This window comes from Tyto alba, unplaced genomic scaffold (genome assembly GCF_018691265.1).
Source record: "Tyto alba isolate M040663 unplaced genomic scaffold, T.alba_DEE_v4.0 Super-Scaffold_13, whole genome shotgun sequence".
Lineage (NCBI taxonomy): Eukaryota > Metazoa > Chordata > Aves > Strigiformes > Tytonidae > Tyto > Tyto alba.
The window spans coordinates 1,186,745-1,214,722 of record NW_024881275.1 but is presented as its reverse complement, the minus strand read 5'-3'; the positions used below and the strand labels follow the sequence as shown (position 1 = coordinate 1,214,722).

At 40.2% G+C, this 27,978-nt stretch overlaps 1 protein-coding gene across 2 annotated transcripts in view; it reads right to left on the bottom strand.

Annotated features, from left to right (window-relative positions):
* TTC37 (tetratricopeptide repeat domain 37) overlaps positions 1-27,978 on the bottom strand; it is a 51,041-nt gene extending 23,063 nt beyond the window's left edge. Inside the window, exons 1-25 of one of the 2 annotated variants that reach the window (XM_032993087.2) lie at positions 27,923-27,978; positions 27,614-27,725; positions 26,601-26,695; positions 25,905-26,048; positions 24,793-24,884; positions 24,074-24,149; positions 22,603-22,743; positions 18,597-18,695; positions 18,392-18,500; positions 16,455-16,595; positions 14,681-14,782; positions 11,697-11,830; positions 10,914-11,000; positions 10,721-10,824; positions 10,473-10,599; positions 9,112-9,291; positions 8,167-8,291; positions 7,467-7,720; positions 4,353-4,455; positions 3,393-3,569; positions 2,290-2,434; positions 2,044-2,122; positions 1,866-1,927; positions 1,686-1,742; positions 518-586 (exon numbers count right to left, since the gene is read on the bottom strand). In XM_032993087.2, coding sequence (XP_032848978.1) covers positions 518-586; positions 1,686-1,742; positions 1,866-1,927; positions 2,044-2,122; positions 2,290-2,434; positions 3,393-3,569; positions 4,353-4,455; positions 7,467-7,720; positions 8,167-8,291; positions 9,112-9,291; positions 10,473-10,599; positions 10,721-10,824; positions 10,914-11,000; positions 11,697-11,830; positions 14,681-14,782; positions 16,455-16,595; positions 18,392-18,500; positions 18,597-18,695; positions 22,603-22,743; positions 24,074-24,149; positions 24,793-24,884; positions 25,905-26,048; positions 26,601-26,690 — 2,697 coding nt within the window. In that variant the 5' untranslated portion in view covers positions 26,691-26,695; positions 27,614-27,725; positions 27,923-27,978. Of the gene's footprint in view, positions 1-517; positions 587-1,685; positions 1,743-1,865; positions 1,928-2,043; positions 2,123-2,289; positions 2,435-3,392; positions 3,570-4,352; positions 4,456-7,466; positions 7,721-8,166; positions 8,292-9,111; positions 9,292-10,472; positions 10,600-10,720; positions 10,825-10,913; positions 11,001-11,696; positions 11,831-14,680; positions 14,783-16,454; positions 16,596-18,391; positions 18,501-18,596; positions 18,696-22,602; positions 22,744-24,073; positions 24,150-24,792; positions 24,885-25,904; positions 26,049-26,600; positions 26,696-27,613; positions 27,726-27,816 lie in introns of both variants that reach the window. The other variant, XM_032993086.2, reaches the window with a different exon arrangement.

Genomic DNA, 27,978 nt, shown 5'->3' with positions numbered 1-27,978 from the left:
GGGAGCATATCCAACCTTCAGTGGTAGAGGGAAGAGGAGACCTCCCAAGAAGTAAGAACAGCTGCTGTCCCAGGTACAATGGAGACTTTCTAACAGTGGCATTAGAAGTGGGGTGCTGAGAAGAGAGTTAAGCAGTGCCATATAATGAGCTAGAGGTAGAGCCAAAGCTAGAATAACTAGCACCTTATGAAGACAGTACTTTGTTGACAATGCTCAATAAAAAGCTTCAGAGCACAAACAGTGATTGCTTTTTTCGATAGCTAGTTTCTTACAGAATTTGCAACATCAGCCAGAAAAACATTATATAAAGACATCTGAATTAATGTAGCTTCCATAGTACTACCAGTATGAAAACAGAGGGTCCCATCCACCCTCAGGGGAAACAGAAGCTCCTTTTACTCAAATTTTTTAATTTTCAGGCACATGCTTGAGTGCCAATTATTAGGACGAAGTCCAAGTCCTCTCTTTGACTAACAACTGGTTTTGGTGCACAGTATTATATTTTTCATCATCTTACCTGCCCAATCCAACACAGTAAGTAAGAAGGCTCCAGAGACTGGGCTATCTTGAAGGCTTCATGAGCTTGCTGTAGAACCAAAGATAACAGTGCTATTGTACTGTCTGGTGTCATAGCAGAGTACTTTTCAGTATACACAGGTATTGACATGCAGCAGTATTGGAAGAGATTTCATGGACAAGATTAGGTCACTACCAAAAATACCTATTGTGACGTAGGGAACAACACATCACCCAGAGAAATAAACCAATTTAGTCTTATTTAAAAAAAAAAAAAAACAAAACCAAAAAACTTTACAACATCCAAGTTCTCCTCCTTTCCAAATATATTTCCTTCTTAAAACAGTCCAGCAGCTAGACTACCTCTTAGAACAATTACTATTTTAAATTTAAAATCTCACTCTTAGAGGAGCCAGTTTTGGAAATTTACTTTTCCTTCATGAAAACAGTTAAAGAAACACATTTTCAAAATGGTAAAACTGATTAAGACCCACAAATTATCTTCTCCCTATGAACTGCTTCTGTTTAGAGTTCCTTCCTCAGTGTGGTGTAAGGTGACCAAACTCTTAGCAATAAGCAGTATGCAGTATGAAATTGTTTTTATTAAAACTAATTCTGATCATCACATTTCCAATTAATTACAATTTCTGTAATTCTGACCAGCAAATAGGATAGGATATAGTTCTGGCTCCATGAGAACTCGACTTCACTTAAGATGTACTCCAATTCTTTTCCAGAAAAACTCTGAATTATGGAGTTACACAGATTTACAGTAAGACATATAACAAGCTAATGAGCAGAAAGTAGCTACCTATGGGAAACTCAAAGTTCAATTTGTGATTTACAATTAAAAGAGCTCTTGGTCAAACCTGGTGTGTACCAGTTTGATTAACTACTTCTCAGTCCTTCCAAATACTTTTCACTCCCATCCACCTGGGTGGAAAGCAACCTCACCAATTCAGAAAAAGTTCACTTATCTCCTCCAGAACAAATATTTAATTACTTAATCTGTGTGCCTCAAGTAAGGTATAGGTGCCAATTCAAAAGAAGTAAGTTTCTCAAATCTGAGGGGCGTTCTTCACTGTTTGCCCACACCCCTGCCTCCATATGTTCCCTTAAAAAAATAAAAGGAAAGAGAAACTATATTTGAGGATAGGAAAGAGAGTTACCTCAATGTTTTCAGTTGCCAGATACAAAACCCCCAAGTTGGTCCAGGCAACAACATTCTAGACAGAGCAAATAAAGTTAAAATCAACGTATTATTACTATATTCAGAAATAACACTGCATTGGGGGAAAAGAGTTTTAAATGCCCACTTAAAACAGATGGCAGCTGCCTACAGCACTTACGATTTGCTCAGCTTGAACAGATTTGATGAACGAATGTTGAGCAAGTGCATAATTCCCAATAGCTGGGGGGAAAGAGAAAAAAGGAGAGCTAGTTCTAACTGATTTTCATAAACACCGTTAGTCAAGTTGCCTTCTAATTTAGGATAATAAGGAGCTAGGGCTTTTCCTGAAGACTTACCACTACAGGAAGCAACTACACCAAGTGCATTCCAATAAAGATGATTTTTGCTGTCAAGCCTCACTGCTTTTTTGAGACACTGGAAGAAAATCAAGTGTGGATTATATCACTAGAGGAGCAAAAATTAAGACCTTACACACTTACTTATTCAGAGAGGTAGGCTTTACTGAGGACAGAGAGAGTACGCAGACAAGAATGAACACCAATTTAAATTTCAAAGAATTTAACAGGAGAACCATGCAATACCTGTAAAGACTTCGCTAGCAGTTCACTGATCTCATTCATGTCAGTGCCCACTGCTGTAAGGTGCTCTGCTTGTCGATAAATATTTATTCCAAGATCACACCATATGCTAGGCAAAGGCATCAGTTTTAAAGCTGTGCCATAACACCTACAGAGACATGAATCACAGAAGCATTATTCCAAGCTCCTCTACATGAAGAGCAGAAAGCTGAAAAAACATTCGAAAGAGCTTAAAAACCTAAACCAAGCAAACATGCATAAATACAAAAAAAACCCAGACAAGAACAGAGAGCAAACAACAACTAACCAATTTTCATTCAGACAGTTATCTTCACAGAATCTATCCTGGTCTAAAGGCAGCCTGTAGTGCCCACCACTTGTGAAGCCACAAATATGCATTAAATCAAAGCTGTGTCAGTTGCAGTATGCATGCTTTTACTTAAAACAAACATCAGTCATTTTTACAGTTAATCAGACTTCCCCTAGGAAGTATTTGACTTCATATAACATGGATTTATTAAGCAGCTGCATTTCCTGCCTTACACACCTAACTGCACAAAGCTTAGAGGGAGTCACAGAAGAGGCTACAGAAATACTACAAGTATTTTCTACCATCATGAGCTTCCAGGGCCAGAAACAAGGAACTCCCTCTTCCAATGTACTCTAGTCCCCATACCTAGGGCAAAAATTGATGACATTTTTGTAAGAAAGTACTAGAGACAGAAAGCTTAAAGTGTTATCTTGGACTTTAGCAGTCCTGGGTGAATTAGTTAGCAAGTAATGCAACCACTCCATTTAAAGAGGTGCAATTTGTTGCATGACAGGCAGGGTGTAGCCTTGTTGAGACAGAAACAAGGAGAAGAGCTTATGCTAGAGGAAGTAAGTGCTGGCGGCCACTGTGGCAATCCAGGAAACCCACCCTGAAATGAGTAGTGTAATTTGGAAGAAGCATGAGACTATTTACCACCTCATTAATCTTTGCTCAGTAGGTACGTGTTGACAGATCAGCATGTCTTTCATTTTTTAGAAATGAAATAGTCTAGAATACTTGAGACTCTACACAGTCTCAAGCTGCATAGAAGCTCTTGATAATAAAAAATTACTACCTTTCTCCCAGTTTGAGCAGCTCAATTTTCTTCAGTGTCTCTTTGCCTGTATTTTTACCCAGGAGGGATCCTAGAACTTGAATATTCACTTTGGCTGGTGAAATAACATGCACACTAGTACAGGTATCTCCAAGCAGTTTCCAGAGGCAAGATATATCAGGACGGTGCTTTGTTGCTCTGTAATTAATGATATTGAAAACACACACAACACCCATTCAGACACAACAATATTATTTTCTGAAAGTTAACCATTTTGAGCAGTGGCACAAACTCAAATGTAGTTAATCGATGAGCTGTGTGAATTGTTTTGATTCAGTTTTCTTCCTATGCAAGCTATAGGTCTAGAAGGCCAAAAATAACAAAAAAAAAAAGAAACTACAGATGTATCCCAACCTTGTTGGGACTAAGAGTCAGTTCTGAAAATTAACTATTATCTATCAAAATATCAGCTGACTACACCCACTCTTGCATTTCAGAGCACTACCATGCTATATTACAAGACATGACTCATCTGCAGAATGGATGGACCTTCTCCTGGAACAGCAACTATCCCAAGGTTTAATTCAGAACAGTAAAGAATTCTCTACAAAATGCAAAACAAAGACTGAGGAAGGGAAGGAGCAATTTCTTCTCATTCACCGTTTTTAGTAGAAATGTCCTCCTGCCAGACCCATATATACACGATGACTGCTATAGAGAACTGCGCATCATTTCACACTTGTGTTATAATCAAATGACTCTATCTTTAAACATAAAAAGCAGAACTCTTGATTACCCTTCATTTAAGCAGCCTAAGTTCAGAGTGTATTATTCAAAATATTTTCAATAAGTATACTTACTTCTAGATTAGAAGACTGGTCCATTCTATTTAGTTTAACTGAAAATCCTCAAACGCTTAACTCTTATTCTGCCTGTCAACCCACAATCCCAGTGGAAATTAACTGAATATTTAGTACTAACCTGGTAAAAAATTCAAGGGCCTGCTCTATGTAATCCACAGCCTTCCTATCAAGAAAGTTATCAAGGGCTGATCTTGCTAGCATGAGATTGCACTCACCAAGTCCTGAAAATAAGAGAAAATATCCTCTATGAAAAGAGACGCTTTTATGATTACGCTTGATAAAGAAGGTGGGGTGGGAGGGTGGAAGCCTGTTCAGTGTTCTGCTTGATATAAAGCTTTATACCCTGTGCAGGTTATGCCAAAATCAAAAGACCCACAGTGCTCACAGCAGAGCCTTTGCTTTTAAACCTATCCGGTCAAGTATGAGCTGTAGAATAATTTGAATATTAAAATAAACCTAATTAATTATAAAAACAACAGTGCTTAAGCTTTGGGTTTGTCCTCAAATATTAAGTAAAGCCCTCCTGAGAAATCTGCTCTGAATTGTTAAGTCTTTGGCAAATACACCAACTTTCACTTCACATATGAGTCAGAAATCATTGACAAAACAGAAAAAGAAGAATGTCAAGCTAGGCATAAGGGGAAGTCTTCTTTGAAAAATACTTGAAACCAGCATTATTTAATCCTATTTAAGTAAGATTTTACTTCATATGGTGTATTGGCCCTGGCTGAGATGGAGTTAATTTTCCATACAGCAGCCCTCATAGTGCTGTGGTGTGTGTTGGCAGCTAGAAAGGTGTTGATGAGACAGCAATGTTTTGGCTACTGCTGAGCAGTGCTGCACCAAGGCTCTCTCTAACGTTCCCCCACCACACACCAGCAGGCTGGGGGAATGCTAAAATCTTGGGAGGGGACTCAGCCAGGAGAGCTGAACCAACCCGGCCAAAGGGATATTCCAGACTGTATGATGTCTGCTCAGCAATAAAAGCTAACAGAAAGGAGAAGGAGAGGGGCATTTATTATTACAACACTTGTCTTCTGGAGCAACCACCATGTGTACTGAAGCCCTTCTTCCTGGCAAGTGGCCAGACGTTGCCCACTGATGGGAAGCAGAGAATAAATCTTTTGTTTTCCTTTGCTTCCACACACAGTCTTTGCTTTTGCTTTATTAGACTGCATTTATATTGACCCAGAAGTTTTTTCCATCTTATTTTCTCCCCGGCTCCCATCCTGCTGAGGAGGGGAATGACAGGGTGCCTTGGTAGGTGCCTGGCATCCAGCCAGGGTCAACCCAATCACATAGAGCAATAAATCCAACTGTTAAAAAGGAACTGCATCTAATGTCACAGGTTTCAGCATTTTGTGATCAACAAGAAAACTGCTTGGTTCATACTCCTGCTGGCACCAGCAGTGATTCTGTCTGGCAGTAAGTCACTGGTTGAGTATCCTTCATTCTCAGTATTATTTTTACAGTTCTGAAGCTATCTTTTGCATGCTATTATACCCTGTACCTATACCAAACTACTAATCACAGAAGTCATGTTTTGCAAGCATCTTTATCTTGCCCCTGCTAGGTATTTGTCTTGACCACACAGAAGCCCCAAGATCATGAGCTTCTCAGATGGCAAGCATCTCTTATCTAAAAACAAAATTTATTTTATTCCCCAAAGTTGTACATTGAAAGATATGCTGAAGCAGAGACAGAAGAGGTATACCACTTAGTAACAGGAAAATGAAATACATCGAAAGGATCCATTCAAGTAACATCAGTATAGTTATTCTCTCACCTACTAGGAGACTATGTTTCCAACAATTCAGAAAATAAACTGATCAGCAGAGTACTGAAAGAACACTGACATATCTTTCAGAGAGTTTTAAGAAGGCCCACAAAAGACAGCATACCAGACTAAACATCAAACAGTCTCTAAGAAGGTGAAGACTGTTTTGAGACTCAAAGTAGGATCTGGAGCTAACAACTCAGAGATTAGGATAAAAGGGATTATGACAGAAGATTTAGGAGATTTAAGAAAAGAGTAAGTATAGAGGCAACTAGAGGGGGGGAAGCCCTGATACTGTGTGTTTATGTCCTCTCTAAGCATTTTATTCCAGGTAATGCTGTCAACTGTCACCTACAGACACTAAAAAAGACACATACACATGCACACTTCTATACGACACCTCTGCAAACTGTTGCTGCAGAGAGCTGTTGCCTTCTTGCCTGACAATTAGGACAACTGCCTATCCACAATACTCTAACTCCATCATGGAGCTTCTGCCATGTCACTTCAGTCTGGCAAACTCTAAGAGACACGAATATCCTGGCAGAGGTAAAGGGACAACCATGCTGTAGCCCTTTCAGATGAAAAACTTACTGTTGCAACAGTAACCCATCACTTCTGATTTACGTCTTACACAAATCAGCTGACATTCACCCCAAAATCAAAAGGCACAATGAAAGAACACTCTCTAACTTAAAAATTCATACCAGTACCAAGCAGCAAACAGCACCTATTTCAGATGGATGTATGGGGTGCAAATGACTGAAAACTAAGTGGCAGGGAGAATGTGAACCAGTTATTCATTGGCTATCAAAATGTTATATGCTCCCAATATTATGTATCTTGAGAATCACAGTTCTATCACCAGAAACGAGTTCCAGTCCCCCTATTTCCTCCTGCTCCCAGCTATATACTGAAGACCTCTACCTATTGCCACCTGTAACACTTGTGAACCTCTTGGGATACTTTACCGCAATTTTTCATCCCTTAAAGAAGCTCAGAAGGGTCTGAATCACCAGAGCTAACACAAAAAGTGAGGAATGCATGGTCAAGAGCAGCAGAAAATTAGTATAGCCCAGCTTTTTGAAATGGCAGCCTGACTTCATTGACTGCTGAGCCAGTGTTTGACTGCTTAGGTGACATTGCAGCACTGTTAGCTGGCTTCTTCTGTGTCTCTTCAATTCTTCCCCACATGTGACCTGGTACCTACACAGGAATAATTACCTTTCATACCTGGAAGAGAAATAATCACTCCCATGCATCATGATTTAAGAGTTTGCAGGCTACTACACATTAGCTTTCATGCAGGGGATCACAGTGCTCTACACACCCAAAATCCAACCCTATCCTTCCATGCATAAAAATCTCAGTACACCAAGAACCTCTCCACAAGATTGAAGCACTACAGTGTGTGGAAGGAGAAAGAGTTAACACTTTCAAATTCAGACATATTACCTTTCAGTGCAGGCACATAATCTTCTGTCTTCTTCAAGATTTGCTGATAGGTAGCTATAGCATTTTCGTATTTGCCTAGAATCTGCTCAACTGCTGCAGCTTTGTAAATGCTGTACACAAGCTCTGGGTTCAGCTCGCTTGCTTTCCTGAAGGATTTTAGAGCTGTTGAATAGCTACCTCTGTTCAAGTAAGCCTCTCCTAGAGACTCCCAGCAGTTGGCATCCTTTGGATCAGCCCTGAGAGCTGCCTGCAAACTTAAAGTATCAAGATACAAATTTATTTAAATAAAAGGCGATACACTTTAACATAAACAAATTATTTCCTTGAATTATATATTCTCAGGACACTAAGGCACAGTTATACAAAACTTTAAAACACAGCGCAGTGTTTTCATCTTCAGAGCAGACTATAGAAGTTTAGACATTGTACCTAATCTTGGCTCATTATTCAGTGCTATACCATGCTTGTCTGTGACAAGCCTGCCACCAGGCTTGTTAGTACAGAACACTGCTATGCTGAAAAGAGTACATTGTGCTAACTCTGGAACTGAAGATAGGCACAGCTTGCTCAGACCCATTTCCTATTGTTTAGTGTGAGCCATCCTATAATCAGGCAACTTATTTTCAAAACTTGCTAAGATCAAAGACGGTTTTATTGGCATTTATAGAAAATGGCTTAAACCAACCACTAGTTCTCTTACTCAGCCACTGCTTGTGACGGCTGACCAGTTCTCAGGTAGTAAAGTCCACGATGAAGCCAGGCCCATTTTGCTGTACCAGTACTTGCTTTTTCAGTTACCTCATTCAGGATTGACAGAGCAGTGTCCTAACAAAGCACCAAAAATGCCAGGTTAGTAAATATATGTATGTGTAAAGAACAAAGTTCTTGTTAAAGACAAACACTCCTAGTCCAGAAAACCATTAAACTGTCTAATCTGTTAATTACTGTAATGAAGAAATGTTACAGGGGCTTTTTAAAACTGGCAGGCTGAGTGGCAGATTAGAGAAGGAAATTATCACATCTAAAGATGTGATTATTTCTTATGTTCCTGTCTTTGCAAATAGACAGTAGCTTCCTGAAATTTTGCAGAGACAATTTCTTAAATTTTTTTTAAACCAGGAAAGGATACAAATATTTGCAGCAAGTCAAATACTTAGCCTGACTTTCTAGATGTTCCAATGGAGTCTGTCAAAGTATGGGTTATGCTTGCTCTGTAGTATCACAGGCTAAGAACTTTTTATACAATGCTATATAAGAAATATTTTTTAAAATATTCTGATGACTTTGTATGCTTTTCCTGAAAGGAGCAGGCTGGAGGATGTAGAAAAGAAGTGGCACAAGCTAAATATGAAAGGAAAATGAACTTTCTCTTCATGCTCCCTACTGAAAAAAATCCTTCATCTAAATCACACATGTGATGACTACAATGTTATGCTTGGTACCCCCACCCTTCTCCCCAGATTTAATGTGGCATTAAAGCATAGAATTGAAGCAGGTCAAACTATGAAAACCGCTACGCAATGACAAAACATCTGTTTTCACATCTTAATTCTCAAATACAGAGGAAACCTGAAGTGATTCCTCAAAGAGCAGAATTAACAGAAAAACCAAACAGCAGTAATCCAAACCCCCGAATGTACATTACCATGTCTCCAAGTTCCACACTTAAGTCTACAGCTGCTGTTCCAGATTCTTCATCGGTTCCATCCAGTTCAAAAGCCTTTTTATAGCAACCACAAGCTCTACTTTTGTCTCTGGCAATGTCTCTGTAGTAGTTACCTAAATAATAAAAGACACTTCCCAAGTAGCTGTCCAATTTTGCAGCCTATAAGGAAATATGAGTAAAATATAAGACAGCGTTTTGAAGGCTTATACTGATGGACAGGTCCAGTGATAACTACTACTTCAATCTCTGCTTATCAACTTATTTAAACTCCTTTGGTGATACATCTGAGTAGTCAAACTTTATTTTAAGATTTCAGAGATAACTTGAGCTTCAAATATTTGCAGAATCTGCTACAAACCCCAAGACACAAAGCATTTTGTACATGAAGTACTAACAAGCTAGTTGTCCTAGGAAAAAACAGTTCCTTACTACCTCCCATCATTTTCATATTCTACTCTGTTTCAGCTGTTATGGGCATACTCTTACCATATTACATCACAATTAATGCCAGCCTTTTCTAAAGTACAAGTTTCTTTTTAGATACACTTGGCAGATTTTTTTATACTTAAACACAGAGCCCCCAAGCAGCAGAAAACAGTTTTGACAATAATAATTACAGCACTCACATAAAACAGTTTAAAACCCAAAGTATTTTTAATTTCAACTACATTGTCCAGTATACTCTGCTGCTACATTGCTGTAGGCAATGATTTGATTTGCCAACACCTATCATGAAGCTATATGGTGAGTTTACAATGTCTAGAGTCTTATTTTGTATATTTCCATGTTTATAATAAAGGTGTCAGACAATCTTTTGGATTCACATTCTTACCTATGTTCAGAGAAAAAGCCACAACCACTAAAACCACAAAGATCAGGACAGGTATATACGTTGTGGGGTTTTACAGACTTACTTCCTTGGGCAGACACTGAAACTTTAACTCCATTCTCATCTTTTTTCCTTCCTCATTTTTTTTTTTTCCCAATTTCAATTTTTCCCTCCCCTTTTCAAAGATCTATGCTGGTCACCTAGAGGCCTTGACTTTACAGCCCTCAAAGAGAGAAGACTGAGAGAACCACCACTCCGTTTGGCTAAATCAAAGGCCTTAAGAATTAGGTAAAAAGAGGAAAACAAAAGCAGGGAGATTCCAGGTAACTGCACAGCTCCCTGCAATGCCTTTTTGCACAGTTCAACTTGGTTTACAGGCTCTGCAGGCTTGTAAATGGTAACAAGCAGAGCAGAATATTCAAGTCTGCTATTCCAGTCAGTGTACTTTCCATATTCGGTTTCTGACACATGGAAACATTAATTCTACATGAATAGTTAATCCAGACTTTACCTTCAAGAACTGAGTGACTGTTTTTCCTTTGTCTTTTTTTGTCTCATCACTCATGAACCAGTATGTGAGCCCCAGGTACTGATGATACTCGGCAGTTTCAGCATTTCTTTCAATAGCATTTAGAAAGCTAAATAAAAGGAACAGAGGTCAGATCAGACAAATTCTCAAAAGTTGCAAAACACTATATTCTATTCTCCCCCAACATTTCCCTGTTTGAGGAAACAAAAAGAAAACAAAAAAACAACTACCTTCTTTCTGCCTGTTCATAGTTCTTTTGGGAATAATGGATGAAACCCTCTAGAGCATGGGACTGAGCCAGATCAGGATGGGACAACAGAAGCTCCTGTGAAATCTGCAAAAGGATGTCATTCTTCCCTAGTTATTTACTCTATGAAACCAAGAATGCTACTTAGCTTACAGGAATGACAATACAGTACTAACCTCTGAAGCTTGATCCATTAAACCTTTGATTAGATAAGCCTGACCTTTGATTGCTAAAACCACTGGATCACTGCTTGCATCCACAATCTAGAAAACCAAGTAATAGACATGATCAAGTTACTCTCTCCCCACATTAGGAAATCAAAGGTGCCAAAAGCAGGCTGGTGGCACGAAGATAAAGACAAGAAAACATTTATATAGAATACCCTTGGGAAGCCTTAGACAGAGTAATTTTGATGGAGAACAGGCAGAAGATTGTAGAGAGCAAGGACAAAGGTACAGAAGACTAAACAGCAAAGAATGAAACTATGAGACAACAAAGAGGGGAAGTAATTTCTGCTTAAAGTTTAAACCATTCAATTTTAAAAGTAATATGCTCTGTTCATGACTAATGACAAGTGAGTAAAGGACATGGGAAGTAGGATTGTAACAAGATGAACAACAGCCACAGACCTAGCAAGAACCCATCAGCACTAAGCAAGACCAGACAAGGTCAAAAGTGACAGCTTCTAATATTAGAATTACAAGTGAAAAAGAGTTGGAGCAAAGCCTAAAAAAACAGAGAAAGAATGAGTGTTTGGATTACACCATAGCTGGTAGGAGTTGTCTAAATTACACAGAATGTAAAAAGGAGGCAAGAGGAGAAATACACAGATTGAATTTTTAGTACAGAAAGTTGAGAGCACTTTTTAAAGTTAAAACAAACAAACAAACAAACAAACAAAAAAAAAAAAAAAAAAAAAAACAAAACCAAACCAAACATATTTTAGTCAGTGAAAATACCTGTTCAAGTGCTTTAATGGCTTCTTCTGCAGCATCAGCATTAGCTATTTTAATCAAAGCCTCTGCTTTCAGCTGAAGGATAAGATTCTTCCACTGAAGACTAGGACTCTCATGAGTTCCAAGAGCCTCAAGAGCTGTTGACAAGTGAAAAGTTTCATCAAGTAGAAATAGAAAAAGGAACTACAAAGAGCACTCCTGTTCCCAGTATTTTTAAAATCCTGTTAATTATAATTTTTCAGTCCAGAAGAGCAACACTTAATAAAACAATTTTTTTGACCGCTTTCCCCATGTTTGAACAATCTTTCTGTAAAATTTCTACCAATTCAACTTTAAAAGTTAAATCAATTTTAGAAAGGTCCTCTCAGACACATGGAGAGACTGATTGCTTTCTAGATGCTGGCCTTATAAATGGAATGTTACATTTTTCTAATCCATGTTCTGAAACAGTAACCTTTCAATAAACAAATTGGTTTACAATTCAGTGTCTAAAGAAAAAAATACTACTGAATCCAGGGATTTAACTCTGCGCCTGTGCAAAGGTAACTTTGTACCTTTCTATGCAGTATTGATTATTTCTCTAATACGCAGCATAATCTCACCTCAGAGATTATAACTCAATTAACTGTATTTATTTTCACATATGATGAACTTCTGTCTGACTTGATACAGTCAGTAAGACAGGTCAAGTATAAAGCAATGCTTCCCAGAATTCTCTCCCGCTTTTCTCACATTCTTTGGACTCAAAGAAACTTTCTACATCAACAGCACCTTTTAGCAAGGCACAACATCTTAACTTATACCTTGCATTGAGAAACAAAACTTACTTTTTTGTTTGGAACCTGCCAGCTTTTAGTTTGGTACTAACTAAACCTTGCACAGGAAAATAATACACTTGACCTTTATCCTCCACATCACTTGCAACTTCACCTATTTCAGAAATCATCTCTTCTGCAGGCTGCAGAAGGACTTTACTGGGTATTCACTTGTTCCCACATGCTGCATTTTCCACACATTTGATCACCATTATGACTAGCCTATTAACTTCTACTATTATCCTCTTTTTAAGAAGGGGTGAATGGGTACAAAACTGCACACAGATTTCACCATGGTGTTAAAAGTTCGTAAAACAACTGCATGTTGGTACTATGCTTCACTAGCCATTGCCTTTCCAGTAATTCCTAATATTTGACTTTCCTATTAAGCACAGAAGGAGAAAGAAACAGTCCTATTTTTTCCATGCAAAATTAGGACCTTTCTGCTCTCTACTTCAACAAGACTGTAGGATAGCTTTGTGAGAACATTTCTTCCCAGAACTGCATGATTTTTCATTTAAGACTATGGCATCTTGTTCATTATTTTAATACCTAGTTATCCACTCCAGTAATTTCCTTTTAGCTTTTTAATCTGCTTTGAGTAGCAGCAAACTTTATAACCTTATTACTCAACATTCATAGAGGTCTAGAAAAGTGGATGAAAACACAGGTACCAATGAAAGTCTCAGAGACTTCTCCTTTCAGTCTGAAAATAGATGTTATTACTATACCGTGCTCTAGCTTTTAACTTATTTAAAACTGACAAAATCCACTCAATGCTACGACTGTACATCTTAATCCAAAGCTGCTTAGCTTCTATAACAGTCTTGAAAGAGATCTTACATATTACCACCTGGAAATCAGAGTAGACTACATCCCATCTCCCTTATCCATGTGCTTATAAACTCCTTCAAGGAGTTCTAAAAAAAACAAACTTTACTTTACAAAAGCCATGCTGTCTATCCCCCAGAATAATTCTTCTACATGAATTCCCCAACTCTGTCCTTTCAGTTTTAACCAATTTAACCACTAAACATACCAGCCTTGTCAGTGGCTTCCCTGATCTTTCCTAGGAACCTTTTCAAAAGTTTGGGTCACACTACCTACCTTCAAGCATTTGGGTGCCAAGACAGTTTAAACAAGCAGTTACATAAATCACTTAGTACTTCAGCAATTTTAAGTTCCTCAGTCAATTCTGAGGTCAGTACCTCTTAGTTCGTTAATGCTAATTTTTCTTGTTTTATTTATAGCATTAATAGAAGTCGCTGTAAATCACAGACAAGTTGTTTGATGAATCCCCTGAAAAGAAAGGTCATGGTGCAGAAGTCGCACTAAGCTCTTCTACATTGAACACAGATGGGAAAAGATTCACCTAATTCTCATCCCTTCTGCAAGAAATTTCTTTTTACCTGCTTTGTTCTGTTTTCACATTTCCTCCACTCAAATTTGCCTTCTGAATCTCCCTCACTAGCAAGTACTTCCCCCTGTTTTTAATAATTTCTCATGACTGTTTAGCCACGTCTGCACACTTTTACCTCCTCAAGTCTTTCTTGAGAAGTTTTTCACTGCATTTGTCGCTGTCAGAAAAAAGTCGACTTTGGCTGTCCATTTATAACCATGAGATAATGGCTCTATTCAGGTAAGTTATGATCGCTAGATTTTAACAGCTGCCCTCATTCCCAGCTAACACTGATGAAGGTTTACACTCACAGTGAAGTTCCTCAAGATGCAGTTGCACTATGCAACATTTCTGCGTTTTACATTAACTTGATAAAAATATTATCTTTTACGTCTAAATATGAAATCTACCAGACTAAAAATTTGTGACACCTACCCTTGTGGTTTCAGGCAATTATCTGCCGTTTGGTGGAGTTGGTCAACCACCAACTGAAGAAGCACATCAGAACACGCGAATCTTCTAAATATTAACCCTCAGAAGGATTTCTAGTTCTGACTAGCCAAGCATTTTTTTTCCTGAAACTAAGCAGCACGGGGTGCTTTTCAGCTGCCATAAACCAAGAGAATCAGGGTCACCACCACAAGCTGTGAGACTACAAAAAGCAAAGGACTGTGACTGCTGCTAACTGAGACCTACCACGCAAAGGCCACACTGGCTGGACTACAGAAAGTGGTATAACCCTGCAGTTGCTCCTTCAATTAGTGGGCAGTTACCTTGATTGCAGGACAGGACAGCATCCTTGTATTTATGAATTTTTATCTGTGCCTCTGCCAAATAACGCCATGCTGCTGGACACTGGCTAGTCTTCTGCAAACCTATTAAAAGAAGAGTTTAAAAAAGGCACAAAAAAAGTTACTTAGGGCTGCAAAGACACTGTAGCTCGCAGATGCTGTATTGCCATATGCTATCAAAAATATATTATCAATCAGATAATAAGACATGCAGTTAATTTTTTGAGTCTTTAAACTGTTTTAATCATACAGGCCTCCACTAAGTAAGACAAAGACTAGGAAGCATGTGAGCTTCTGTTATGCCTAATTTTCATATAGCATTACTTACACATAAAAAAAAAAAGGGGGGGGAGTGAGGAAATATACACTAGCTCAAGGTGCACTTTTGTTTCAAAAAGAAAAATGTCCTTCATTTTGATCAGATATTAACATCAGCATCCTGTAGACCACTTTATGAAGTTTTTCTTAGAAACCAGAGAATGCTATAGAACTTCAAGGCAGAAAAAAAAAATTATTTAATCATTTAAATAATTTAAATTAATTAAAGATTCAGTAATAAAACTGAAAAAGTCTTCTGAGATATACAGAGATACAGATATTTATCAATACCAATATATGCCTTGAAACTTCAATGACTAAAATGCAAACACTTGGCTTAATGGGCAAGACATGATTTCCAAGCTTTGTATGTCTACACATATTTGTACATACTACACATTATACACATCCTTGCCTTCTGCATTTTCCCCTTCATGATCAGACTATTACACATAAAAATAAAAATTAAAAAAAAAAAAAAAATTGGGAGATGTATCTTTTGTCAAAACATCCAAGGGCTTTTAAGCTAGAAGAATTTGCTTTTCGTGGAAGAATTTTTTCCTCTTAAGCATCTGAAATTTTTATTTCAGATTTCAGGCAAGACATGTTATTTCACTGTGTGTAAGCTACTGTACAATAGTGGAGAATATTCTGAAATCGAGTTTCAGAAACAATCTTATTCTAAACCTGGGTGAAAGGATGCAGCATATCTCAGCATAGCCTGACTGACTCCCAATTGCTTAGATCCCAAATGGTTTGAGTTTTCCATGGCCAGCAAAATGAGAGTGGAGACTCCTATTTTTCCATTAGTTTATTTATGAATTGTTTTCAAAGTCCTTTCAATACAAGCAAGATAATTACAGATTAGTAAACCAACTCTTCAGAAAATGTGACTACTGTAAAAAAAAAAAAATCCTCCAATATTTTTTAGATACCCAATACAAGTGTTTATCCAATGTAGGTGTTAAAGAGGTCTTGAAGTGATGTAACTCTCAAGGGAAGTCATCTTTGTTCAGGTACAGAAATGCAGTAACTAGATTAAAGGAACTGCATTATATTTTACTTGATAATTTCCACATTCCTTTATTAATTGCTATTTCTGTATTTACTGCTTCATCAATTTGCCCAATAACAGTCAGACTGGAGAATCAGTATTTCTCCAATAACAGTCAGATTTTAAAAAAAGTTTAAAGTTGATCACATTAAAATACTACAGAGCTGATTATAACAGCAGTCACAGACTAAAAAGATGTTATACTTAAAGCTGTATTTTAAAAAATTTCAGTACCAATCAGAGGAACTGTTAAGTATTCTTTTTAAATCTAGCTGGTCTTAGAACTAGCAAAGAACTATGCAAATGTAAGGTTCCCAAAATATCAATCATAAACTACCCAGTGTTCAAATTATAGAGTACTTATACCTCATATTGCACATTTACCTTCAGTAAGACTGTTAACGGCCTCCTTGTATTTCTTTTCCTGGAAGCATTTTATACCAAAACCAATGATGCCTGCACCACTACTTGTGTCCATCTCCAAAAGCCTAGAAAAATTGTGCATGACCTCTTCTGATAAAGTACCTGGTTTCAGAAAAATAAATATTCTGTAGTGGTTTAGATTAAAAAAAATACAACAGCATAACTTATCTACATAAATGTGACCCTTATCCTTTGAACTCAATTTAATGAATTTATTAACTAAACCTTTTTCCAAATGTACTACATGCTTATCACCCTTCACCGCCAAAACCAAACCCCAAAACCAAGCAGTGTTTTAAATAGCCAGTACCACCAAACAAAATAAACTGTTAGTCTGAAACCTGAATTTTTACCTACTCGTGTTAAATTATTACAGGTATACTTCCTTTATTAATAAAAACTAATTCTTTCTAATGTTTCTCACGTAAGCCCAGCTGAATGCCCACATCTCAAAATCTGCCAAATTTTCCAGATAAATCAAAGTAATTTCCTTCTGAAGTAAGCCTTGTGTACCTCCAAACTTACTCTGATGAGCTTGCTGAAACAGACTTGTTGTGAAACCACGTAATTTAATGTCTTGGCTTAATTTTACCTGATGCCACTAGCTTTTTACACTTGTGTTTAGCTGCGATTGTGGACTTCGCAGTCCTGGCTTAAAGCAACTGTTGTGACTTGCAGCAAGTCTCTAAACCACTGTTTTCTTTAAAAAGTTATGGACCCATTTGACATAAGGGTTGCCTTTGATTTTGCATTTGGTAAAGGTGACTAATAATGTATCTAAGTTACAAGTCCCAAGTTTGGGACATGAAGAACTATGACGTGATTGGAATAACTCAGATATAAGCAGCCTTACTGAAATGTAAGCATCATCCTTCCCACCCCAAGATGGCTGTGGGATGGCGACATGTTGTCAGAGCATTGGTACATAACTGTGACAAACAGATGCTCCTTTTCCTTTGGAAATTAGTTTCTGCACGTTTCTCTGAACTGCAAAGCATTCTCATGTAGAAGTGAGTATGGGCCTCATTTGCCTTCACACTTGAGGGTGAAGAAATTCTCTCATTTTATGTTGTTACATTATTTCATGAAGCCTACCTTCAAAACTGGAGAAGGCTTTCTTCTGCCTAAGCTCAAAGCTATTTATCTTTATATAAACCAGAAGGGGTTTTTTCCTGATTTTAAAAATAAATCAATCCCTGGTTTTAAAAGGAAATAAAATCAACTTCTGACATCTTAAACAATAAAATCAAATAGCAAAATTTACCAGCTATCTTTCAAAACGCTGAGAAAGCGTCCAACACTATTACAGTGCTGTTCAGGGAACTACTGAAAATAGCAATTGCATACTTTCAGATCCCTGCACTATTGAACACAACCATGGTATTTTTTTTTCCATGGAGATTCTCCTTTTCTACTTAGAACAAATATCTAAATAGACCTATTTATTCCCTATGCACCAGGCATTCTTTTGAAGAAAGTTTCAGAAATGTTTGTTTCTTTTGCCAAGAAAGATTTCCTGTGTCAAGAATAACCAAAGGGTAGCCCATCCTCAGCAACAGAGCACTGGTCAACATTCTCCATTCTCTCTAAGCTTAGGAAACTAGCCTTCATTTATCCAGAGTCTACTTTTGAGTCTTCTAAGGGATGTTTCTTTGTGACTTTGTACATTACCTATCTCACATAAGTTTTTTTGCCAAGTCACCACTTAGTTACAGAGCTAGGAAACAGCAAATCATAGGACCACTTTTCATTTCCAGTCAGGCAGAAATATAACACAGAAGTAATTAGTGCACATGCTTCGAGTTGTGAAGGGTAAAAACTTGTAAAAAGATTGTCACAAAACTAACTATAAAAGAACTAATTTAAGCCCCCAAAATGTCTAAATTCATCCTACTCACCTGACTGAACAAAGTGCAAGCAAAGTACTTCTAGAGGATAACTCACAGTAGGATACAAAGCCATCATATCATTACAGGCTTTTTCCAACCTAGCTGTTTCATGAGGAAACTTGAAAGGAAAAAAAATAAGTAGTTATTTGTGTGAACTATCAGACGTGGAATATTACATCTATTCACTGATGAAGACAGATCAACATAACCTTACTTTTGACAAGCACTGGATAAAGTCCTTGTAAAGGTTTTGGTGGTCTTCACCAGGAACAGTATCAGCAGAGTTCACCGCTTGTTCAAATGCAGTCAAAAGCTGAAATAAAAAATAATTAGGAGTGCCACAAACAATGACTCTAGAAAATGTTATCTTCATGGAATAAAGTATTTCAGTTGGGAGGTACCAACAACAATCACCTAGTCCAACTGCCTGATCACTTCAGGGCTGACCAAGAATTAAAGCATATTGTTAAGGGCATCGTCCAAATGCCTCTTAAACACTGACAGCGACGGGGCACTGACCCGTTCCAGTGCTTGACCACCCTCTCAGGAAAGAAATGCTCCCTTCTGCCCACTCTGCACCTCCCCAGATGCAGCCTGGAGCTATTCCTGGACGTCCTGTCCCTGGAACCCCGAGGAGAAGAGCTCAGCACCTCCCTCTCCACAGCCCCTCCTCAGAAAGCTGCAGACAGCAAGGAAGTCACCTCCTGGCCCCCTCTTCTCCAAACGAGACAAGCCTCATGCCCTCAGCCGCTCCTCTGTCATGGTTTAGGCCTGATTGGCAGCCAACCCCAACGCAGCAGCTCTCTCTCCATTCCCCTCCAGCAACGAGAAGGGACAGAGAGCCAGGCTTGGGGTTCCAGATAGGACTGGGATGGGGAAAAATCCCCCTTTATGATCACGAGCAAAAGGCAGACTCGTTAGGGGAAGAAAAAAAAAAAAAAAGAACATACATTTATTACAGACACTAACAACACATACCAGAGTAGGACAGTGAGAAGCATTGCCACATCTTGAGCACACCTTCCCCCCACCCCTCCCTTCTTCCCGGGCTCAGCTCTGCTCCCGATATCTCTACCTCCTCCCCCAGGGGCGCAGGGGCAGGGAATGGGGGGTGCAGTCAGTGCTGCCACTTCCTTCATCTTCGGTGAGGGGAGTGTCTGGAACTTGTTCCTCCTGCTCCATCGTGGTCCCCCTCTCACAGGAGACAGTCCTCCACAAACTTTCTCCGACATGAGTTCCTCCCACGGGCCGCAGCGTTCCCCACACTGCTCCGTCTTGGGTCACTAACTTCCTCCGACTGGATTCCCTCCCACAGCTGCAGCCCTTCCCGAGCTGCTCCGGCGTGGGACTCCCCCGCATGCTGCAATCCTCCCAGCGCTGAATTACAGCAGCGGGGCTGCCTTTTCCCACGAGACCCCGGCCTTCTTCAGGCACAGAACCTTGATCAACTGAGCAGGAGCCACAGGCCATAAATCAATGTCTGCTCCACCATAGATCTCCATGGGTGGCAGGGGGGGCCGCCCTGCTGTCTCCCCACAGGATACAGGGGGGTCTCTGCTCCGGCACACCTCCTCCCTCCTTCCTTCCTCCGTTCCTCCACTGACCTTGGTGTTCACGCAGCTGCACCAACTCCTCCTCACAAGTCCCTCTGCCCGTCACCACGTCCCTTCTTAAATACGTTATCGCAGAGGCGCAGCTGATGGGCTCAATTTCCCAAACAGAAGTGGAGCTGACGTGGAGCTGGGGGAGCTTCGAGAAGCTTCTCCCAGGGGGCCGCCCCGATAGCCCCCTCCCCTGCCACCAAAAAATGCCACCATTCACTCATCCCAGGACATCCTCACAGGACGTGCCTGCCAGGTTCCTTATCATGAAGTAGGATCCAAAGCATGTTAATTGTCTAGTACAAGGTGAAGCAGTAATATATTGTTTCAGAATGTAAGATGGATACAAGGAAGAGAAAATCTGTGAAAACATCGATTCTTATTCATACCTAATCCCAATTCAAAGAAAGACTTGGTATCACGAAATCTAGGTTTCTGTCCTCTGTGGCTAGCTGTCAGCCCTCTGCACTGCTCTGGTCTAGAAATACAGAGTTTTATTTCACGACTCCTTGTATGTTGGAGAAGACAGGCACCAGAGTGCAGGCTATCACCCAACAAGCACACTGAACAAAAAGTTGTCCACAGCTTGTCACAAGTGAAACACTGAATATAACGTTGCGTTCAATGCCACTTCCTTCCAGGTTCAGGTGCTTTACTTAATGCTGTAGCAAAACGAACAGGAGATCGGCACGCGAAACCCACTCCTCATACTTATGCAACTTTTTTTGTTTTTTAGACTTGTCCCCAAGAAAGAAAGAAAGCAGTGCTGCCTTCAGCACCTCTTTTCTATAATAGCTTGTAAGTTAAAGCATTTGCCTGCTCAAAAAGAAATCCAGATTCAATTTTCTGCTGTCTGAAATTATTTCAATTTATATTTTCTACCTTTCTGGAGCACTGCTATCAACCAGAGTGGTGAAATTTCTACCCTTGCGGTTGAAGGAGGTTCATCTTGCAGGAACAGATAAATCAGATAAGATTAACTTCAGCCATAGAGAACATGGGATCACTGTAATTCGTTATCATTTAGTTTGCTCCCAATTAGCTTTGACATTCTCCTAAGAAGAGAAGGATTAAAATATACAAGACAAAAGAAAACTTGAACCAAAAAAATTTCTATCCAGGGTAAGCACTAGGTATGAAGAAGCACACCCCAGAGGAAAGCTGGCAGGGAGTTCCTTGTTTTGAAGAACACCTGTATTGGTCTTGTGTGGCGCGGTGTTGGTAGCAAGGGGGGCTGCAGGGGTGGCTCCTGCCAGAAGCTGCCCCCACGTCCCACAGAGCCAAGGCCAGCCGGCTCCAGGACTGACCCGCCGCTGGTAGCGCCTCTGGGACTACGTGTGTAAGAAGGGGGAAAAACCACCTGCTTTGCCATTGCAGCTGGAGAGAGGAGCGAGAAGATGCGAGAGCCACAACTCTGCAGGCAGCCAGGTCAGTGGAGGAGGAGGAGGAGGAGGAGGAGGAGGAGCTCCAGGCCCGGGAGCAGAGGTTCCCCCGCAGCCCCTGGCGCAGCCCCTGGCCAGGCAGGCCGTGCCCTGCACCCACGGAGCTCACGGGGGAGCAGATGCCCACCTGCAGCCCGGGGAGGGCCCCACGCCGGGGCAGGGGGGTGTCCGAAGGGGACCGTGACCCCGTGGGGAGCCCCACGCCGGAGCAGGCTCCTGGCAGGACCCGTGGGCCCGTGGAGAGAGGAGCCCACGCTGGAGCAGGTTTGCTGGCAGCACTCGTGACCCCGGGGGGGACCCACGCTGGGGCAGCCTGTGCCTGAAGGGCGCACCCCGTGGGACGGACCCGCGCTGGAGCGGTTCCTGGAGAGCTGCAGCCCGTGGGCAGGACCCACCTCGGAGAAGTTCGTGGAGGGCTGTCTCCCGTGGGAGGGAGCCCGAGCCGGAGCAGGGGAGGAGTGTGAGGAGTCCTCCCCCTGAGGAGGAAGGAGCGGCAGGGACAAAGGGTGATGGACTGACCACAGCCCCCACTCCCCGTGCCCCTGCGCTGCTGGGAGGGGAGGGAGAGAAGTCGGGAGTGAAGCTGAGCCTGGGAAGAAGGGAGGGGTCGGGGGAAGGTGTCTGAAGATTTGGGTTTACCTCTTATTACCCTCCTCTGGTTTGATTGCTAATAAATTAATTTTCCTGAGCTGCGTCTGTTTTGCCCATGATGCTAATTGGTGAGTGATCGCTCCCTGTCCTTATCTCGACCCACGAGCCTCTCGTTGTATTCTGTCCCCTGTGCAGCTGAGGAGGGGAGTGACAGAGCGGCTTGGGGGGGTCCAGCCAGGGTCCACCCACCACACTGTCAAAGCTTACGAGTGACGTTTCTTGTAACATGCAAATGTAGAACTGTGCTACAGTGCAAACCTGGACTTGCAGAACTTAGGAGACAGTTAATGAAGGAGTTCCAGGACAACTGCTTGGATTTAGGTGCCTTATTTCACCTAAGGTCCATCTCAGGCTGCTGCACCCCAGTTTTGACAGAAAGTCACCCGCCTTTTCCTGAGAAGTTTAGTACCACTGAACATTAATGAGACAAATAATCACAAGTTTTGCAGTTTTTATAGATTCATTTGAAGTCTAGCTGCACTGTACAAATATATGTCTCTAGATGAGTAGGAGTGAGAAACATTACCGACTGCTCAGTCTTACTATCCTGGTTCCGTGTACTGTCTTTCAGTAACTGGATCATCTTCTTCCAAAGCTGATGGAGCTCTGCCTTTTCTGCACCTTCCTCCTGTTTCTTTTGTATTAGTTTCTGCCATGTTTCAGCCACCTATCAATAGGAACAAATGAACCACGCTGTCATTAAATAACTGGAGGTCTGAGACAAGCTTTCCAATTACCACAAACTTTATCATACTAGGGTACACAACAGAGTAATGTTTAATTAATTACCCAGATTTACCTGCTTTCTGATTAAAATATGTAAGTCCCAAAGCATTGTGTGGGACCTGCCCCCTTTCCACAGTGCAGTAAATAAGGGAGGCAACATCAAAAGTTTGAATTCTGACTATCGTTCCTGGAGGAAATCAACAGTACAAACAGACCTAAACAGTCCTCTGACAAACTCTGAATTGAAAATGGAAGCCTGGCTTGATCTACAGCACTAAGAACAGAAAGAGAGCAGCAGCAGCCCATGCTGAAATCCCAGTGTGTAAAAATGAACAGAATTGAAAAAGAGAAAATAGAACCCTGAAGTCTAACTTGCTGTTTATTGTTGAACATAGAGATAGCCTGCCTTTGTATGCTAAGCTATTAGCATTGAATTTAGTTTCAGAAAGTGGTATACAAAGAGGCTTTGGAGCTAATTAATAGTCTTGAGCCTGATACTAAGTGGTACGTAAAATTTTGCATTTTCTGTTGTTGGAGGAAAGGGGAGGAGAGGACATGGAGTAAGATCATGCACCACTTGCAAGAAAACAACCTTTTTGAAGAGTAAAGGAAGAGTGAACAGCAGAACTGCAAAAATACGTATCCTGTAACATTACTACAGAGACTGCAGGCAGTGTTACTGTTGAACCATTCAAGCATTTAACAGCTCCACCTCCTGGTAAACTCGTAAGAGCCATGACTATTCCTGCAAGGGTCACACTGACGCAGACTTTGGGAGTGCTAGGTGGGCTGAAGCTTGGGTTGCCCTGGAGCAGCTTTGCTTGTCTTCATCTTTCTGTGTGGGATGCAGTATGTGCACAAATTCCACCTTATCCTTTGGCATTAAGTATCAGGGACAGTCTAGGAAGGTCTATCAGGTACCTAGAACTGGCCAAGCCAGGCAAAGCACACTTGACTCACACATACTGCATGTCAATGCGCATTTAGGATCATGCTTGATTTCTAGAAATAAAACAGAAGAATGATGTTCCACCTTTTCAGCCTGTATACTAATATTCTTTATTGAGCTTTGTGATTTTAATGGATTGCATCCAAGTTTTACACAGCGGAAAAGTAAATAATATAGTTAAAATCACTTCTTTCTGGCTATGGTTCACAAGGAGATCTTAAGTGGTCTTCACCCTAAAAAATTGCAGATTGCTTGGTGAAAAGTAATTAGTTCTGATCAAATGGAAATTTCTTATTAGGAGAAAGTAAAGTACTCAACCTACCTCTGAATATTTCTTTTCTTGATGATATAGTTCTACAAGCTTGTTGCATACATCATACCATTTCTGCTTGTCATCACTAGAAAGAAGGAAGAAAATCCCACAGAAACAAGCTAAATTTTCCATAAAATAGTATAATGTTTTTCAAGTTATGACAAATAATTTTTTAGTAGATTCAGGTGACAAACAAATATTTAGAATAAATACTTCAGATTGACCTAGAAGTTTATTCATTGATGCCGTAACTGAGTAAAAAAAAATACTTTTCTTTCTGAACAATTTTTAAATTAATGGAACAAAATAAACACTCTAGTCAGCTACAGTGACAGCTGAGAGTTAGATTTATTTAGAACTGTACCTACATGAATTGGGTGACATATATTCTGTGATCTTAAAGCAGAGAAAAATAAGACCACTTATTATTGCAGACAATAAACCACCAGAACCAAATGCTTCAAGGCAGTGAGTTTAGACAGAGGACACAGGGTAACATTTAATTCTCTAAACTACTAACCTCAAGTACAAGTATTCCAGTAGGTTTTGCCCTATCAAAAGGGACAACATCAAGAAATCTTATACAGGTACAGAAAACCTTAGTAACAAGTGCTGACCCACTGATGTGACAAGGCTTTAAAAAACAAGAAAAGCCTATCCTGTCTATCAGCAATGGCATACGCTGAACTAGAATCTTAGACTGAATTATGGTATTCAGCATCCTTTACCTTTCATAGAGCTCCAACAGCTTTTGGTAAACATCTGCTAAGTCACCCTTGACATCTGTTTCATTGGATTTCTCATAGAAATTTGCTAATCCCTTTAAACAAACAAACAAATAAACAAAAGATAAAGTCAGATTTTATGTCAACAGTTACGTGTTATGAGAACACTGCAAGTTCCACCTACAAAAATTACTCCACTGCCTTCAACAGGATCAAATGCAGTAATCTCTGAGCAGAATCTACACTGATACTTCTGAATCTACCTATTTTAAATGAAAAGCTTTCCTCACTTTCTTAACTGATATAAAAAACTATTTGAAACTTGTATGTATTGAATAATCTTGTTTGCTTAATAGGCAATATAAAAAGCACACCATGTCATATGATAGAAGTTTGATAACCAAGTATCATACTGTCTTACATAGTAAGAGAAAGCCAGAATCTGACTGCAAAACTGAGGAAACTTCAATGCCTTGAAACCAACAGCTACACTTTAAAAAGGTATTCATATTGGAAATACCAAGAACCTTACTACCTTAGAAAAACATCGGTCGTTGGTATCAGAGGCAAACAATATTCAATCTTATGCTTCACAAGTCTCCAAATAACACAGCTGTACGTTTTAACTATATACTGTTCTAGGTGGTCATGTACACACCACCCAGCACACAGCTATTTAAAATACATACTATTGTTTTAAAGTAACAGTAACAAAATTCAGTAACAATACACTTGATGCTTAAAAAATAAGTTACTAGCCAAAAGACTTTCTTGCCTATGAGAGAAGCACTATCAAATGTTTCTTGAGCATGGAAAGTCCTAAGTATGGACAAATTTACTGTCATGGTCTCCCCTGCATGTTTCACTGCTATTTAGTCTACACAAGAAATACAAATTTAAATATAATGAAACTAAATTTCATCCTGCTACACATATGCAGCCACCCATGGCTGTACTTTGGACACAAATAATACGAACCTCACCTACTCTAAAGCTTTAGCAGAACTAAGGGCCTCAAGAACACAATGCAAGTCTCAACTCTGCTTTGTTCCTGTATCTCACTCCATAGTGACACTTTTCAGGGAAAGAAAAAGTGAATCTGGACAGTCACATACCTGCCATGCCAGTAACTGGTCTGGTTCAAGTTCAATAGCTTTCATATATGCTCCTTTGGCCTGATCAGGTTTCTGTAACTCAGCAGCTGCCAGGCCAATAAATACCCAAGCATTGTAGTTATTTTTTTCTTGCTTCAACACTGCCTAGAAATACACAATTTTAAAGTGAATGAATGAAATGTATCGTATAGATTGGCATATTGAATTTTATCATTACAGTTTGGTGAATTAGTCTGTATGGTATACATGTTAAGTAATTCTTAGGAAAAGGCTAATATTAATAGCTTCAGCTTTTCATGCCAGAGAATGCTTCATATCTGAACTGTTCTGCCAGTAACCATATCTGTAGCTCGGCAACTAGAACACTCATGTTGAGGTCTGGACTAGGAATGGATTTTTATCTCTATCATTCTAGAATTAATAATCTTATTGGACTAGGAGTGGATTTTTATCTCTATCATTCTAGAATTAATAATCTTATTGCCACATATAAGCAAATGCAAAATGCAGGGAAAAAAGTTTACGTGTGGGCAACTAACCCGAATGACCAATGAAGTTAAATCTGAGAATCAGTCTCAACTATTATGTCAGTAAGGTACTCCACACTCTGCATTATTATACAGCTGGGATATGGGGTATGGGAACAGCAAACAAAATGTGCAAAAAATATTACCTTCCAAGTAAAAAATTAATTACCTTGCAATGTTTTAAGGCTTCCTTATATTCTTTATTTCGTATTGCTTCTCTAGCACTCTTTAATGCTGCCTTCACCTCCTTATTTGACATTGTGGCTACCAAGTAAAAAGGACACATAATCAGTTTTTATAAAAAGAAATACTGAACTCAAAACATTTATATCCTACTGTAATTGCAAAGAGAGCATTTTAAACACAGAAACATAGTGAAATATGACAAAATGCATACGGAACCAAAAACTGCTGAAATGAATATTTACTTATGCTTAGCCCCAACATTGGATTAAGTCAATACTCCAAACAGTTAAATGATACCATGTAGCTACCCTAGAGTGAAATTTTGCTGAAGGTTTAAGCTAAATTTAATTAGGAGGAGCAGTGTTACGTGACAGTCACAATTAGACTCCTAGGAAGACACCCTGCATAGTTTCTTTTGCAAGAGGAATTACTGCATTGAACTGTGCTTAAGAGGCGCATTGCACTGGACGTGTTCCTAAGGATCACAGTTTTTTCTTGTGTGCTATCTACACAGTAGTCTTGCTGTGCACAGGCAGCGATCTGCATCTATCCACTGGGACCAGTCTGACAGTCAGGAGTGGTCCACAACGCTCCTCTGCCTTCACACACACTTAGGGCAGACCCTGTTTATAACCACAGCCGTGTAGCGAAAAAAATAATATGCGTTTAAGGACATAGCAAAGACGCCTTCACGCTTTTGAAGTCTGACATCATCATGCGCTATTTTGATGCAGACGGTATTTTTGCCTCAAATGAAGTCCAGAAGCTGCCTAAATGGGATGAGGCTGAGAAACAACACTGCTGATGCAGGCACTGGAAAAGACTGAAAAAGCGACAAACAAGTACAAAAAAAAAAGGTTTTAGCGGCTGAAAGGCAAAATAGAAAGAAGGGGGGAGGAGCCTAGTGATAAATTTGTAATGAAAGCCCAACGGAAAAGAGCAGATTTCAAAAATTCCCTCAGAGCCTAAAGAAAAAAAAAAAAAAGTCAAACTTACACGGCTCAACAGCTCCTGGAAACAAATCTCCTTCCTACGAGGGCACAGGCACCCCGACCATCACAAACATGCCCCCTCGCTGACATTCCCAAGCCTGAGCTCCATTTTCCACCTACAGAGAGAAGAGACACGACGTCAGCGCCGAAGCGGGAGAGCCAACCCCCGGCTCCGCAGCCCAGCCCGGCAGCCGGGGGCCCACGGACCGTGTGGGGAAACGGCTCCGCGTCCTCCGGGCGCAGCCGCTCGCCCCGCCGGGGGGGCAGAAAGAGCGGGTCAAGCTGTGCCGCCATCCCCTCACCGCCGCCTCACCCTCGCCACCTCAGGCGTCCGCCCCACGCGCATGCGCGCTCCGCCGCCATTTCGCG